Source organism: Heterodontus francisci, chromosome 32, assembly GCF_036365525.1.
Source record: "Heterodontus francisci isolate sHetFra1 chromosome 32, sHetFra1.hap1, whole genome shotgun sequence".
NCBI lineage: Eukaryota > Metazoa > Chordata > Chondrichthyes > Heterodontiformes > Heterodontidae > Heterodontus > Heterodontus francisci.
The window spans coordinates 33,597,328-33,614,318 of NC_090402.1; the positions used below are offsets into that span (position 1 = coordinate 33,597,328).

Genomic DNA, 16,991 nt, shown 5'->3' on the forward strand with positions numbered 1-16,991 from the left:
CAACAGTCCTCCTGCTCTAGAAGGTACTACAATTAGTTCCACTTTTTCTGCAAATTTGAATGCTTTACATGCTGGGAGACGGGCTTTCATCAAGGTTGAGGTCTCTGAGAAAATTCGGAGAGCTCTGAGGCACCGTATAAGGCCATCTGAGGTGGAGTTCAATTCTGGAGCTTTGGACCGGAATTTCTCATTGGGCAGGAGGCCCAGTCCACCAGCCGAAAAGTTGGTGACAAGCCCACCTCTGCTGGGCCTGCGGAGTCAGACCAGGATTTTCCACTCCTCAGGCCTTAAATTGGTCTTGGGTGGGACTTCCACCTCTTTGAGGCAGAAAATCATTGAAGGAGGTCATGTAACCCATTGTACTTCTATGGCTGTATGAGATATCAGCTGTTCTGTTACTTACTTACAAGTAGAACTTGAGCCTCAATTGCTTCAGTGTCTTGCACCATTAACTTCAGTTCCCAGTTCTTTCCAATTGTGAAGCCATTTTATTTAAGGTCAATCCATTCTGTGTTTGAAATGTCTCTTTAAAGTTCGTTGAACTTTTATGTGAAGAAAAGTCAACCTTGCTAGTGCGAGACCTCCATTAATAGAAGTTTCTCAATATACAATTTTCATACACTTATTAATTATAATCATCCTATTTCACGAAATACTCACACATAAACATTCTCTCGACCAGTTCAAAGTTTATCATACATGCCATTAAATGTTGAACATACTAATATGATCAAACTTTATGAAAATCATTTAAATTTTCTTCAAAGGGTAAAGTCTAACAAAGCATGTATTTTTAAGATTGAGTCATAGAAAAAAATTAACTAGCTTTATTCAAGAATTGCTTATTCACAGAGTGCCAGTTGTGGGTGTTTTGGTAAAATGATTTATCTGTGTTGTTAAAGGTACTGGAACTCATTGCGCAATCTGGTGGTATCTCTGCTGAACTCCATGAAATCTATCATCAGTCTGCTTTTCCTGCTTTTCCTGTTCATTGTCGTCTTCGCTTTACTTGGAATGCAGCTCTTTGGGGGACAGTAAGTCGCACTGTAGTACAATATGAATTTAAAACCTGTTTTTTTTATTATTGAAAAACCTAAATGAAAGACTAAAGCCTGGACTGCAAGACATCAGCAAGATTGAAAAGGGAAGGAGAGAAGATGAAATCAATCAAGAAATAATGGGGATAGGAGACCATGATAGGGTTTTCACAGTCTCTATGTTGTCAGAGATTAGAAAGCATGATGGATGCTCTTGGTGTTCCATAGTTTTGAGGTCCTAAGAAAGGTTAGGGCCTATTTTATCTCCCAGTAGAAGTGAAGTCTAGTGAACATGTCAGTTAACATTGCGTGGCATAGAAGTCATTGCCAGGAACCCATGGCAACATTTCCCGGCATTGGGTAAGTGGCTACGAGGATTCAGGGAGGGGAATGATGGTCCAGAAGGGTGGAAGCAGTAGGTAGTGGAGGCATAAGATTTCCTTGTTGGTCCCACTGGAGCACTACTGCTCCTCCAGTTTCACAAGTAACCATACAATTTTATTTTATTTTAAACTTCCCTTTTGACCCTGGATTGTGATGCTAGTAGGTTTGGTCTGGTCGGGGATGTTACTACTGCTCCTCCACTCGGACCTGAGGTTAAAATAGCAGTTGTTTCATTTTAACTACTTCCCACTCAGTTTCCAAAGCATCAGTTTAGGATACTGTGCAATAGGTCTCAATTTCAGAGCAGTAATTTATATGGAGGAGGAGGAAGAGTAAATCAGTTGGTATATTTTAAGTTTAGGCGGAAGAGGAAATAAAGCTTAAGAGAAGCTACAATGGAAGTCTCAGAGTAGAGAAAGACTAGAGATATGCTGGGGTTGAAAGGATTAAAAATCCTGCCACATGACCACATCTTGGACATATATGATCGTAGAATTAATATAATTATAATACAATTTCAATACCTAGAGAAGGCTGAATGGAATAGTAACTTAAGATGGTGGCTTTCTTTTACCAAGTTCAAATAACACTCAGGCTGATGACCTTACATCTCTTGTGCGGTTGCATGCATGTTCTGAGAATTCACAGCAAATGGTTCAACAGCACGGAATGAATATCAGTCCATTAGAGAACTCCCAGTTTAGCTGCATGGTCTGCTCATCACAGTCACTTCCATCATCAAGAACATTCAAATGCACCTTTAAAAGTTTTGTTTGAGAACCATGCTATAAATCAGTGTTTTTCAGCACCATTACATTTTGTATGGCTATACTGCTATTGGGAATTGTATCACTATTGGCAGTCGTAAAGTAAACCTCTACAGGTGTTAAACAATGGAAGAAGAAGCTTTTTCATGTATGGTGTTGTTCATCTCTAGGTTTAACTTTGAAGATGGAACCCCTCCGACAAATTTTGATACATTTCCTGCTGCAATTCTCACTGTGTTCCAGGTAAAACAAAATTGTTTTATTGAATGAAATAAGTCATTTTAAAGTAATTTCTGCTTTTTAATCATGCCTTATTTCTTGCATTGGCTGTTGCATACAATAAACTTGCAATGAATATTAACAGTCGACAAAACTGCTTATAATGACCATAGAACACTTATGACGACTTATTTTCTGGGTCTTGCACACTCACCAATCTGATAATGAAAGTAAACATGTCCAATTGCCTAGATATACAACATTTATAACATCGAGCGTGGAGATACTAATTAGACTTTATAATTGAGCTCACCTAATGGCTTTATACTGAGGGTGAAGGGGGACACTCTGAATGGCCACAGTGCTCCTGGGTTACGAACGCTAAACATCAGCCATGCTTACTGCTCCTGATCGCTATCCAGTGATTTCTGCCAGAAAGCAACACTGTGAAATGAAGAAAAGATCAGGACCAAATGTGATGCCCCTGCAGTTGAAAAACCTGCCAATGCTCACACTATGAAGAATGTCTATTTGTGTGGGAAACCAGAGAGGTCACAGAGCTTGCTGAACTATTGCCTACCATAAGTCAGTTCCTGAAGGAGAGGTGGGAGGAAAATAATAGGAAAAGTACATTGTGAGAGGAAGAGGATTGTAACCAAGGTCTGATAAGTGATGAGAGAGTTGGAAAGTAATTTTGTTGTGTTATTTGGACACCTGTATGCAGTGATTAAATACAAATTGCCAAGGCATGGTCAGTGATTATATCATATGGAGTATATTAGTGAGGCAATGCAATATTAAAATATTGGCAATTTTAGCAATGATTTCAGATCTGTCTCTTTTAATGAGATCGGCACATTTTTGGTTTTTTTGCACTAGATATTTTCTTGAGTTCAATGTCACCGGCCACTCCTGTAAATGGATTTGGCAATCGAAGTACATCATTTTCTCCCCGATATCTAGGAAAATAATCACAAGACCTAAGGACCACGAAAGAGAACCTTTATACACAGGCAACTGGAACATACCACATGCTGCTACATCATTCTCTTCCCTTCGAAAAGCAGACTGGGACCCAGCCTCTGAACCAACAAACATGACATTTACATAAAATGGATTCATAAAAAGTAAACGTTACCAAAGGCACTTGCTTTCTGTCAACACATAGTGGTGAAATTGGTCATTTGGAGTTGTACAAAGCAGCAAATCAGCAGCCTGTTTTACACCCTGACAGATTTTCTTTTCCTCCCCCACCACTCTCTGCCTTCCCTGGATCATCTCCTCACCAGGCCTGCACTGTCAGCTGGCTTGGTGTAGGAACTGGACGATTTCATGCTCTCCCCAACTGGCAAGCTGCCTGGGAGCATTAGTTTGACATACAGCTCACTGGATCTATGTAAATAACACCCAGGCTTCCAAATGCCTTGGGCCTCCTGGCAACAGGATTAGGTGGGCAAGGAGTGCACTCCATTTGCTGACTGCCAGTTTTGCAACATTAAAATTGGCGCTTTTCACTTCTCAAAAGACACAACTGTTTTTGAAACCCAGTATCCTAGGTTGGATTCAAACTTTTTCCTCTGTATTAAGCTATCAGGGGAGCACCTTTGAAGTTATAATGAAACAAAAGATATCTACATGTCTTATCGTTAAATTAGATCAACAGTGATACCTCAATACTGAATAGATAGCCAGTCTTTGATGATGTCTCTGATGTCTGTGCTTGAATATAAAAGTTCTGGCTATTCAGACAGTTCATGCCCAGCTTATGCCTGTCTGATCCCTCAGTTGATGGCTGAGAGATACATTGTGCGATCTTGGGTTTGAATCCTTACATACTGTTTCTAGAGGTACAAATACAAGTTAAAAGTTTGTCATGGAAACGTTAAAAGTTAAAAGATCCTTTCTACACTTAAATAAAAGCAAAATACTGCGGTTGCTGGAAATCTGAAATAAAAACAAGAAATGCTGGAAATACTCAGCAGGTCTGGCAGCATCTGTGGAGAGAGAAGCAGAGTTAACGTTTCAGGCCAGTGACTTTCTTCAGAACCGGTTCTGACCTGCTGAGTATTTCCAGCATTTCTTGTTTTTATTACTTTCGACACTTAATCTTGATTTAAACATTTTATGTTTGTAGATAGTTGAAAATCTTCACAATCATTCAAGCTTATCAATCAGTAATGTAGATGGTAAGTGCTAATGAAGCAATTGATTCTTTCTTCCATTATTAATTGCACAGATCTTGACAGGCGAAGACTGGAATGCAGTTATGTATTTTGGAATTGAATCACAAGGAGGAGTAAAAAAAGGAATGTTTTCATCTGTTTATTTTATTATCTTGACACTGTTTGGCAATTGTATCCTTTGAAATTTGGTCAGCACCTCTTGTTGAAATTTGATGGGGCACAACTTAATCTTTAGGTACTTGTTAGCTACCAGTTACTGTGAAGTGTTGCTAATTCTCAATTCAGTTGAATGGTGTAAATCTAGAGAAAAACTGATATTCTATTAGTGCCTTGCAGTTTAAAAAAAAAAGTTCCTTCTGTCGACTGAGCTGTGAAGCAACTTCAGCACCACAAATCCTGGATGCACAAGTCCCCCTACCCAAATCCCTTCTCCCTGCAAATTACTGGAGCATGTGTGTAAATGAGTTAACAAATGCACAAGATGGGAGAGCAAAATGTGTTGTAGAGGCTTTTAATACTTTGACCTTAAAACAAATGTGTTTCCTTAGCTTTACGGTGAACAGATACACTTCTCAATGTCTTCTTGGCTATTGCAGTTGACAACCTGGCAAATGCACAAGAACTGACAAAGGTTTGTATTTCAAGCCATCTCCTCCTTGTAAAATGAACAATAAATGTTTTGAGCTGAAACATAAATGATTACTCTTGGTTCTTATCCTGTGTTTCCTTTTCTATTGGAACACAAAACAGCATCTTGATATGTTAAGAAACATACTACTTTTATGAAGGATCAGAACATTGTAAACGTGAAAAATGCTTGTTATCCTCAAGACACTAACTTGACAAACCAAACATTATAGAAACACACATAATGAGTCTATTCCTAATATATTCAGCTCAGAAGCTTGTCTGACACAATTGAATTGTACAATTATAGTCATTAAGTACATGTTTCCACTTCCAACCGAAGTGGGTCAAACCAATGTATCCAATCGCTGTAGAGATAAAGAGATGGTGCAGAGGCAATCAACACATTTCACCTCCATGTTAATTGTTTTGCACAACAGTTGTCAGAGGGAATTTGTTGTCAGTAGATAGATGCCAGGAACTACCAGGTAGACAAAGAGAGAAATTGGAAAGTATCTTGCAGACAATCTAGCAGCCGGCTTAAATGCACCACTTGTCCTGAGATGAGAAGATCACATTGTTCATGTATCAAGCACACTTTTTCCTACCTCTTAAAAAATGTTTACAACACCTATCTGGTTTGAGAATTGCTGAAAATAGAGACATGTTGTCAAAGCTTTTCGTCTTGCACTCATCAGGACAATACGCAAGAATACATGGGATCCAGGGTGAGCTAGCAAATTGGATACACAATTGGCTTGGTGATAGGAGGCTGAGGGTGGTAGTGGAGGGTTGTTTTTCAGATTGGAGGCCGGTGATCAGTGGTGTGCCGCAGGGATCGGCGCTGGGCCCTCTGTGTTTGTCATATATATTAATGACTTGGATGTGAATGTAGGGAACATGATTAGTAAGTTTGCAGATGACACCAAAATTGGTGGTATAGTGGACAGTGAAGAAGGTTGTCTAAGGTTACAACAGGATATAGATCAACTGGGAAAGTGGGCAAGGGATTGGCAAATGAAATTTAACGCAGACAAGTGTGAAGTGATGCATTTTGGGAAGTTAAACCAGGGCAGGACATATACAGTGAATGGCAGGGCCCTGGGGAGTGTTGTTGAGCCGTGAGACCTTGGGGTGCAAGTACATAGTTCTCTGAAAGTGGCAACACAAGTAGACAGGGTGGTGAAGAAGGCATATGGCTTGCTTGCCTTCATCGGCCGAGGCATTGAGTACAAGAGTTGGGATGTCATGTTACAGTTGTACATAACGTTGGTTAGGCCGCATTTGGAGTACTGTGTGCAGTTCTGGTCACCGCACGACAGGAAAGATGTGATTAAGCAAGAGAGGGTGCAGAAAAGATTGACAAGGATGTTGCCTGGTTTGGAGGGCTTGAGTTATAAAGAGAGATTGGATAGGCTGGGTCTGTTTTCCCTGGAGCGAAGAAGGCTGAGAGAGGACATGATAGAGGTATATAAAATTATGAGAGGCATAGATAGGGTAGATAGCCAGAGTCTGTTTCCCATGGTAGGGGTGACTAAAACTAGAGGGCATAGATTTAAGGTGAAAGGGAGGAGGGTTAAAGGGGATCAAAGGGGTAAATTTTTCACGTAAAGAATAGTGGGTATCTGGAATGAGCTGCCTGAGGAGGTGGTGGATGCAGGAACAGTAGCAACATTTAAGAGGCATCTGGACAGATACTTGAATGAGCAAGGCATAGAGGGATATGGAATTAATGCAGGCAGGTGGGATTAGTATAGATAAACATTACGGTCGGCATGGACGCGGTGGGACGAAGGGCCTGTTTCTATGCTGTACGACTCTATGACTCTCTATAATAACCAATTTAAGGAAAAACAGCTTATACTGTATGAGAAGAGAGTGCTGATTGGTTGGCAAGTGAACTCTGATTGGTAGAGGTGTTGCCATGGAGAATGCGCCAGCTTACGGTGACTGACAGTTAACTGCCAAGCTTTGTTTGAAATTTAAACCAGGCAGCTTTACTCTGATTCGTCAAAGCATTGGCCTGAGGAATGAACCAGCGAATGGCTGTCACTTATTTTGTTCAGCTGAAACAGGCACAATGCGTGTACGTGTTCTTTCTGTCTGCAAAGAACAGGGCCCTGTGTATTAATATATATAGCTTCCAGTACGCACAAATGCGGCACACTGCGAGCCCTACTGACAATCTCAAATTGGTTGTCAGCGTAATTCTTAGTCCAATGTGGATTATTTAGTAAATATTATCCAATCGCGGAATCACATCTAATGTTGGACACTGTGTTTTGCAAGCGTGGGCTGGTTGGGTATGGCCTGTATCTTGCCCGCTGCAAACAGCGGAAGGGACATGTTGGTTGATACGATCTGCCAATCTTTGGGATGTATGGCCTATATGCCTAACATCGTATTGGCATTGAAATTCATATATCACATTACTCATTTGTGTGACAGGCAGGACGTCTTTTTGGCTTGACGGCAGCATCTTGTTAGTGGCGAACACCACACATGTTGCTACTGCATAGTAGCAGCGTGAAACAGCTAACTTTACCTGTTGCTCAAAGTTTTGGGATACATTACACTTCCAGAGTAATTTGAGGTAAACTAGGCACTTTCCAGGGCTGAAAATGATGGCCTTAGGCCCGTTTATAAGTCTGCTCAATATACAGCGAGAAATGATCTGATCAGGGTAGCCATTGTCATGCAGGATTCTTTGATTCACCCTATTTCAGCATCAAGCTTGCATGGTGAGCAAATGGCTCGGGCCCAATTTACTAAGTTGCCAATAAGCCCAATCTTGTAGCGTGTAGAACTGTAAGCATCCCAACGCGTGTATTGCCCAGTAAAGGTAGGTTTGCAGTCAACCGTGATAGAGAACCCTTTAACTGATTTCTCAATTAGAATGTCCTCCAGGTACACGGTGAAGGATCCCTTCTTATTTGAGAAGACCATACAGGACTTGCATATTGAGAGCAATGCCGTGTCCATGTGCTCATTTGACATTGCTAGCCTATTCACCAATGTACCACTTAAGAAAGCCATAGTTAATTGCACTGCAGCACTATATCATGGCGATCTAGATCCACCACCATTGCCTGAATCAGTATTCATTGAACTTATGAACTCGTCAACTCATGCAGTTGAGTTCAGTTTTAACAACACCATGTATGCCCAAATAGATGGTGTTGCCATGGGATCCCCTCTAGGTCCAGCTCTCACAAACATCTTTGTTGGGTTCCACGAGAAATGTGTCTTTGATGGAATGATACCTAACCTCCTACCTCTTGCATATTTCCAATATGCAGATGATATGTTTGCGATATTTGAATCCGCAGCTGTATGCAATATTTTCCTTGCACGTCTCCATCCTGCGTTCAAATTCACCTTTAAAATGGAGCAGTCAAATGAGCTCCCTTTCCTTGATGTACTAATTGAGAAATCTGTTAAGGCGTTCTCTATCACGGTCGACCACAAATCTACTTTCACTGGTCAATACATGCGTTGGGATTCTTAAGTTCTACACACTATAACATTGGCCTTATCGGCAACTTCATAAATTGGGCCCGAGCCATTTGCTCACCATGCAAGCTTGATGCTGAAATAGGGCGAATCAAAGAATCCTGCGTGACAATGGCTACCCTGATTACATCATTTCTCGCTGTATATTGCACAAACTTATGAATGAGCCTAAGGCCGGTGGCCCTGAAAAGTGCGCAGTCTACCTCAAATTACCCTGGAAGGGTAATGTATCCCAAAATTTTGAGCAACAGGTAAAGTTAGCTGTTTCACGCTGCTACTATGCACTAGCAACAAGTATGGTGTTCGCCACTAACAAGATGCTGCTGTCAAGCCAAAATGACATCCTGCCTATCACACAAATGAGTAATGTGATATATGAATTTCAATGCCAGTGTGATGCTAGGTATATAGGCCGTATGTCCCAAAGACTGGCGGATCGTATCAAACATGTCCTTTCCACTGTTTGCAACGGGCAAGGTACAGGCCTTACCCAACCAGCCCGTGCTTGCAAAACACAAAACACAGTGTCCAACATTAGATGCGATTCCGCGATTAGACAACATTTACTAAATAATCCACATTGTGCTAAGAATTACGCTGACAACCAATTTAAGATTGTCAGCAGGGCTCGCAGTGTGGTGCCTTTGCATGTACTGGAAGCTACATATATTAATACACAGGGCCCTGTTCTTTGCAGACAGAAAGAACATGTACACATGGCGCCTGTTTCAGCTGAACAAAATAAGTGACAGCCATTCGCTGGTTCATTCCTCAGGGCAATGCCTTGACCAATCAGAGTCGAGCTGCCTGGTTTAAATTTCAAACAAAGCTTGGCAGTTAACTGTGAGTCACCGTAAACTGGTGCATTCTCCATGGCAATGCCTCTACAAATCAGAGTTCACTTGCCAAGCAGTCAGCACTCTCTTCCCATGCAGTATAAGTTGTTGTTTTCCCTGACATTGGTTATTCTTGCATATTGTCCTGATGAGTGCAAGACAAAAAGCTTCAACAATCTTCAGCAATTCTCAAGTTCTGTACTACCAAACGACTATTTGTATACCGATCTGGTTATTTGTTCAAAAATTGCAGTAAGATGCTTTATCTCGGGAGACCCATGGGAAAAAGAAAGAAAATGTAAAGTTCAGGAAGTGGGAAGGGTAGAGTATTTTTCACAAGCTTGAGAAATTAGAAACCAATAGCAATTATCATTTCTAAAGTTAATTCAAATGAACTAAAGTTCAGGGAAAGATATAGAAATTTTAAAACTTGCATCAACAGTAACATTTACCAGCAGTGTGGCATTTCTGAGGTGTTTGTGTGCAGTTGCAATGAATTTGATCCAAAACCCAAGACTTGCATCAACTTTCAGTGTCTCCCCATAAATATTTGGAAGATTGCCTGCAATGTGTCAGCCTTTTTTTTATATGAAATGTAGTAACAGTGAGAAAAACCCCTTTCCAAAACAAATATCATTTCCTTAGAAAATCAGTACTGAACACGCCAATTGGTAGATTACAGTGATCAGGTAATGCATTGCATGGTAGCTTGGCCCAGCGTTTCTTCCAGCATTATGGTAAAAAGGTGTTTCATCACGTTGATTGCCAACCATTAATAACAGTGATTGTATTAATGTAAGTTTTGGGGAGGTTCAACATTGTTTAGGTTACTTACTTTATATAATTCCATAAATATTTTTATTCTTCACATTCATAGGTCCAATCTAACAGTTGGATGTCATATCTCTCATATCTTGCTTACATTATTATATTATAGGAGCTATTCCTTGGAAGCCACTGTAGCATTTTTATTTAAAAAGTAACAAGCTTGAATATTGAATAAATTACCTGGGATGTCACTTGTCCATACTGCCCTGAGCTATTAAACGGGGAGTGCTTCTGGTGATGACTCTCCTATGGGTAAGCTCTTGCCTTCCACTTGACAATGTAGAAAACAAGAACCTTTGGCCGTTTTACTAGAGCCAGTGGAGAATCAGGTACATCCCCAGACATGACATATGTTGGCATCTCAGGGACAGTATTTTCATAGAATCATAGAATGATACAGCTTAGAAGGAGGCCATTTGGCCCATTGTGCTTGTGCCAGCTCTTTGAAAGAGCTATCCAATTAATTAGACACTCCTGCTGCTTTCCCCTAGCCTGCAACCGTTTCCTTTTTAAATATATATTCACTTTCTGTTTTGAAAGTTTCTATTGAATCTGCCTCCATCACCTTCTCAGGCAGACAACTCACTGTGCAATAAAAACCTGCTGGTCTTATTTTTTTTAACAAATATCTTAAATCTATTCCTCTGGGTGCTGACCATCCTGCCAGTGGAAACAGTTTCCCCCTATCTACTCTAGCCAAACCTCTCATACTTTGCTTAGAAAAGTTTTTTTTTAGCATAATAACATTCAGCCTTAGAAATGTCATGGGGAAAAAAAGATTTCAATGTTGATGCTCTGAAATCTGGGCATATATTTCATTCCTGAAAGGAGTACATATCCAATTCAATGTCAGTGGAAATAAAATGTGTAGGCTTTATCTCAGAACCATCTTCTGCAATTTCGCTCTTTAGGACGAAGAAGAGATGGAAGAAGCTAACATTCAAAAAAATACCATCCAGAAGGCAATGGAGGTTGCAGATGTCAGTCCAATATCGGCAACTAACCTGTCCATAGCAGCGTAAGTTCATAGTTTATACAGTAGTATTCTGCATGCAAATTTATTTCTGTACATCATTGCACTTCAGTTGCTCTTTGCATGGCATCAAAACTATTGGTATTTCAATCTATTTTTGCTTTATAAATGTTCTTTTATTTGTCATTATTTAAGTTCAGACATTTTAATTTTGTCATTGGCATCAAGACTGTTGGGCCAAGGAATTGGCATGTATTTATTTTATTTAGAGATACAGCACTGAAACAGGCCCTTCATCCCACCGAGTCTGTGCCGACCAACAACCACCCATTTATACTAACCCGAAAGTAATCCCATATTTCCTACCTACACTAGGGGCAATTTACAATGGCCAATTTACCTATCAACCTGCAAGTCTTTGGCTGTGGGAGGAAACCGGAGCACCCGGCGAAAGCCCACGCGGTCACAGGGAGAACTTGCAAACTCCGCACAGGCAGAACCCAGAATTGAACCCAGGCATCTGGAGCTGTGGGACTGCCGAGCTAACCACTGCGCTACTGTGCCCTATCATGTCGTGATTAACTTCCACAGAGATGGTCTCATCACCTGACAATGGGGGCACTAAAATAGGTATCAGCGTCCCTGGACTAAAAAGAGAAAATATAGACAGCCAGGCCATCTTCACCTTCTTACTGCTCATGCTTCACTTGGGAGAGCTACAAGAAGTCTGTTGGTGACTGTGGAAGCATATTGGAGTGAGAATCGATTTCCTCCAATCCTCCAAAAGAAGGGAGTTCATGAACAAGAAGGACATTTCGTATCTTAGAGGGTAGATCATGGGGTGGCTTGGATGACAGCAATTCGTGAGTTGCTGTCATCTCCTGGAACCTGTTGGATTGCCTGAAGGGGTTGAAGAGGACATTTCCAGATATTTTCCTAAATTGGCCTAAACTTTTGTTTTAACCCTCCCAGGGGATTTTATGACTAAGAGGAAGGCAGGTTGAGGGTGTGCATGGTGACACCATATCTGGATGGGGCAGATATGATGGACCAAATGGTCTTTCCTCATTTTAGTCACATGCTTGCCTATACTCCAGCTAAGTCCACTACCTTTGGGAGAGGCGAAACTGGTGGTGGTGAGGGGATGAAGGTGGGGAACAAAGAAAAAGTCATATTCTGACAGTTAATGTCTGATTTTTCTGTTCATTTCAAGTCTTTTTTAAGTTGCGATGATATTAAAAATGGTTTGGTTACTAACAGAGGCAGTGCTATTCAGTCCATAATACCGACAATACAATTGGAATTAAAGGCATTAATTAATGCTTCATATGTATAGGATTCATTTACATGGATTAACAGATATTTTCTGTTTGTTTCGCTTCTTTCTCTGCATTAATTTGAATGAAAAACCATTTCATTTTGGCTGTTGTTTTCTTTCTGTTCAGCTTTTCGTTGCTTTAATTTGAGTTTTATGAAGGTGAGTTGATATAATCAGTTCTAGAACCCATCCCCTCTCTTTCCTCAACCAGCTGTATTTTGGTCCAGTACCCTGTGTTCCTAAGTTGGTTTGTTTTGATCAGAAGCTAAACAGCAGTGAAAGCAAGAAGTGGAGATAAACTGTGCAATTTGCAGGGCAGAGAAGCCACTTTTAGCAAATGATGCAACCTGATATTTGCAGTGCTTTTTAACTACTATCTGACAAGGTCGGGAGGTTTAGCAATATATGATAAAGCATTGATCTGGTCTACCTAGTTTTGTTTTTATCTAGTTCACAATTCTGAGGAATAATGGCCTCATTATTCCCTCCAGAACACTGGCTAGCATTAGCTTCAGTTCTACGGGTGCTGAGAGATTTTCTTCACTATGACAAACACATTGGCAACAGCATTAGGGTCAATCTGTGTCCGACCCTGCTTTATGTGGCCGATTCAATTACTGCAGATTATTAAAAATGGTTAATGTATTTCTGGAAAAACATCTGCCAATGCCAGTTTAATTGGGAAACAAGGGAAAACGGAGGCCTTCAGGCATTAAATGCTGGCTTAGTTAATGACCTGTTGCCCAGGCCACTTCATTTTATTTTCTCAATAAAATTGCAGAATTTAGAAAACAATCATTAACAAACCTCCCAAGTTGTTTCTGTGGACTATAACTACCTGAATATCGAACTTTGCAGGGGGGAACTTTTCAAATGTTAATCATGCCCCCCCCAAAAAAAGTGCAATTCTTTTCTTCACACATTCTTTTGCTGAGTGTTATTGAGTGTTTCCACTTTTTGCCTTTGCTGTGTATCTAATAATAAAGCAACTTGATTCAACTCCTTCCTTTTCTTCTGTCCTGTGTCTGAAATGTGGTAAGTAGTCAGCATGTAAATAAATTGACGCGTTCCCTTTTTCCTTCTGAAATGTGTGATATCGCCTCACCCCACTGGGTCTTGTTATATTTTTGATTTGATTTGTCATTAATCCATTTATTCTATTTCAGATTGTGATTTCAGGAATGCTTTTTTACAAAAGTAACACTTGTTCAATGTATTTCCTTATTGAAGATTCTGTATTGTGGTAGTACTTTAAATGAAATCAGGGTGGAGTCTGAAGGTTGAAACATTGAGACTATTGTTTAGCTGCATTGAGTGTGATTCGGTAGCAGTTTTCACCAGAATAACTGCTCTGATCAAGTCTGTGGAGGCGGAGTGACAGACAAATGCAACCTGCATGTGAAAATGATGGAGCCTGTTGATCTTTTCCCAATGTATTTTTTGTCTCATCTTTTTTGCATGTGCAGTTTTGTAAAGCAAAATCGAGGTGCTCTATCTCGCAGCTCGTCAGTCTCCAGCGTAAATTCACCGTGAGTTGCTCTCTGTTACAATATTATACAGTAACTCCTTCAGAAAGTGTCATTCACCATTGTAACACTAAGTGTGAAGAGCGGATGTTGTAAACATGCAGTGGCTGTGCTCTTCCTACTGTTCAGACAACTCTTTTTGTCTACTCCATTCACTGTCATTGGTGGCTTCTGTGCATTTCAATATGTTAGCACTTTATTATGTTCCTTTGACCTTTCTACAGTGAATCAGGTAGATCATCAACTTGAACAATAAAGTCTAAATTTAATATCATCTAAACATAGGTAATAGCAATCCACATCACATCAAATTGTCTAATTAAGTTCACAGTGAAATTACTTGTATAAAAATAAAATAGCTGTCTGTCAAAAATCAGTTCGAAATAAGTGGCCCCAAATTCTTTCATTCAGAATAAAGTTGTTAATGGTACAATAAAGCATCGCTATTTTCTAATTTCATCTGATGCCTACTTGCCTGATTTATACACTCTGAAATAAGTTTATACTACTACAGAATTATCTTATTCCTATCTTAGCTGATGATATATAGCCCATAACTTGCTCAAATGATACCCCTTTACAACTGGCAGTTAAATTCTTCAGTCCATTTTAGTGTGTTTGGTGACATCGATTTTTGTTTTATAAGTTCTGTGAAACTATGGCGGTGACATATATACAATTTCTGCAATAAGATTCTGAATATTGTACGGCTCTTTAATCAGCTGCAGTTCTTACTTTTAATGTGTTGTTGAAAGCCACAGATATTTTATGATGGAGACATTCAGTTCTCCAAGATACGTAAAACACACAGGGTGGGATTTCTAATCATCAGTAAGGATGGGAAAGAGGGTGGCCGGTCGGTTAAACAGGTAATAGTGCCAGTTTCCCATCATGCTCAGATTTTGGGAAGGCACTGATGGGAGCCGGAAGAAGCAACTGGCCGGAACTGCTTAAATGGCCACATAAGGCCATTAGCAAGCTTGTTTAAGGGCCAGACTGGGATTTTGGTTCTAAGGGGCAGGTTCGACACGTCATCAGAACCACAATAGGGAGGAAGAGGTGGTGACATCATGGGAAGTGATCTGGAACAGCAGGATAGAGGCAAGCAGCAACATTGAAGGAGAAAGCTGAGAGATGGCGCTCATTCATAGGCAAGCAGTTGTACTCAGTGATAAGAAATATCCTGCATTTCTTCACACTCTTGACAAGGGCTTTTTGACGAGCAGGGGGTGGGGGCCGGGAATGGGTGAGCAGAGGGGGTCAGGCAGACCGATGCCAATGAAGGAGAGGCATAAGAGGAAATGCGATCAAGCTTCTCTGAGTTTGGTCTGACCAGCAAGGCAGAGCAGCATCTGCCGGAGCAGAGGCTGACCACTGGGCAACAAGGGCGAGGAAGGAGAGGTAGGAAGGCTCCAGCATCTGCACTTAACACAATCTTCACCAGCACACTCCATTGCTCTGCCAACCCTCATTTCCCATTGTCAACGTGAAATGGAAACACACAAGTCAGCCTTAGTGCAGCAACTTTCCCAGTGCTTTATTGCTTAACATTTCACTATTATTTACATCATAAATATCCGTGACCTACAAAGTGAAATTACTGATGCAGTGGCCACCTCTGACGGCCACTGCTACGAGGAGCTCCCCCAGTGGCTGAGGATGAGGTGGAGGCTGGCTGCTCGCTAGTGTCTGGGACTGAGATCTCCGTGGCGATCATCCTTGTCGTGGAGATGCAAGTGGGGCACGTCGAAAGGCTGATGCACCGGCATCGCTGCAGAGGCAGCCTCTGTGACAGAGCGTGAGTCCACAGGGCTTTCCTCCTTTGGAGGGGCCAAGGGGGAGGAAGATGATGATGGAGTCCCGTGAGGGCTGGCCCCCTCATTACCATCTGTTGCCTCCTCAGTCCTTTCATGGATCAGAGGTGGCCACTGCATCAGTAATGTCACTTTGCAGGTCACGGATGTTTATGATGTAAATAATAGTGAAATGTTAAGCAATAAAGCACTGGGAAAGTTGTTGCACTAAGGCTGACTTGTGTGTTTCCATTTCATGTTGACATTGCTGGGCCAGAAGTTCTCCTCCATTAACCAAATCCTGATTAGCAGGATGTCCTTGAAACTAAAGGAGTGAAATTCTAAACAAATATTATCTTGTAAACTGTTTCTTTTAATTGATGTTTTACTGAATATTTTGGTCAAAATTGACAATGGAAACCATTTCTTTCTAAAACTTGAATTATCCTTAATAGTGCTTAAATCTGGGCTGCTCACTTATGATATGAGCTAGATTTGGACCCAAATCGCTAGAGGTTACCACTGGCTGGGGCGCATCCACCCCATGCTTCTTTGCACCAGTTGCACCACTGACTGGCCAATGCTGCTGCGTCTGGCATGCATCCACTCCGAATGATGCCACTTATTGCTTTTCATGAGGCTGGCCACTCTCTTAATGGAAGAGCTCACATGCTCAAAGCACTGAGTCATTGTAGAGCACTTCAGATGAATGGACTCGTCCATTTTCATCCCATGACCCCGCAGTGCCTCAGGTAACTCTGACATGTGGGCTCACATCTCACATTGGTTCTCTGGGTAGAGCCACCTGTTTCATGACACCCGAGGCTCTACATCTCTGCCTTGCTGAGCAGGTTGCGCTTGTCCTCCATCTTCCAAGGGGGACTGCCCACAGTCAACTCTGCCTCCCCTGAATCCTCTAGCTTTGATTTGACATGTGCGTCACCCTCTCTCATAATGCGTGAGGATCCACTGAGGTGTGAGCGTCTG

General features: G+C 41.2%; 1 protein-coding gene across 1 annotated transcript in view; it reads left to right on the forward strand.

Annotated features, from left to right (window-relative positions):
- The window catches only part of cacna1ba (calcium channel, voltage-dependent, N type, alpha 1B subunit, a), a 621,742-nt gene that overhangs the window by 464,174 nt on the left and 140,577 nt on the right, over positions 1-16,991 (forward strand). The window contains exons 16-21 of the mRNA XM_068012672.1: positions 903-1,034; positions 2,359-2,431; positions 4,644-4,761; positions 5,154-5,221; positions 11,306-11,412; positions 14,152-14,214. Of these exons, the coding sequence (XP_067868773.1) occupies positions 903-1,034; positions 2,359-2,431; positions 4,644-4,761; positions 5,154-5,221; positions 11,306-11,412; positions 14,152-14,214 (561 nt within the window). The remainder of the gene's footprint in view (positions 1-902; positions 1,035-2,358; positions 2,432-4,643; positions 4,762-5,153; positions 5,222-11,305; positions 11,413-14,151; positions 14,215-16,991) is intronic.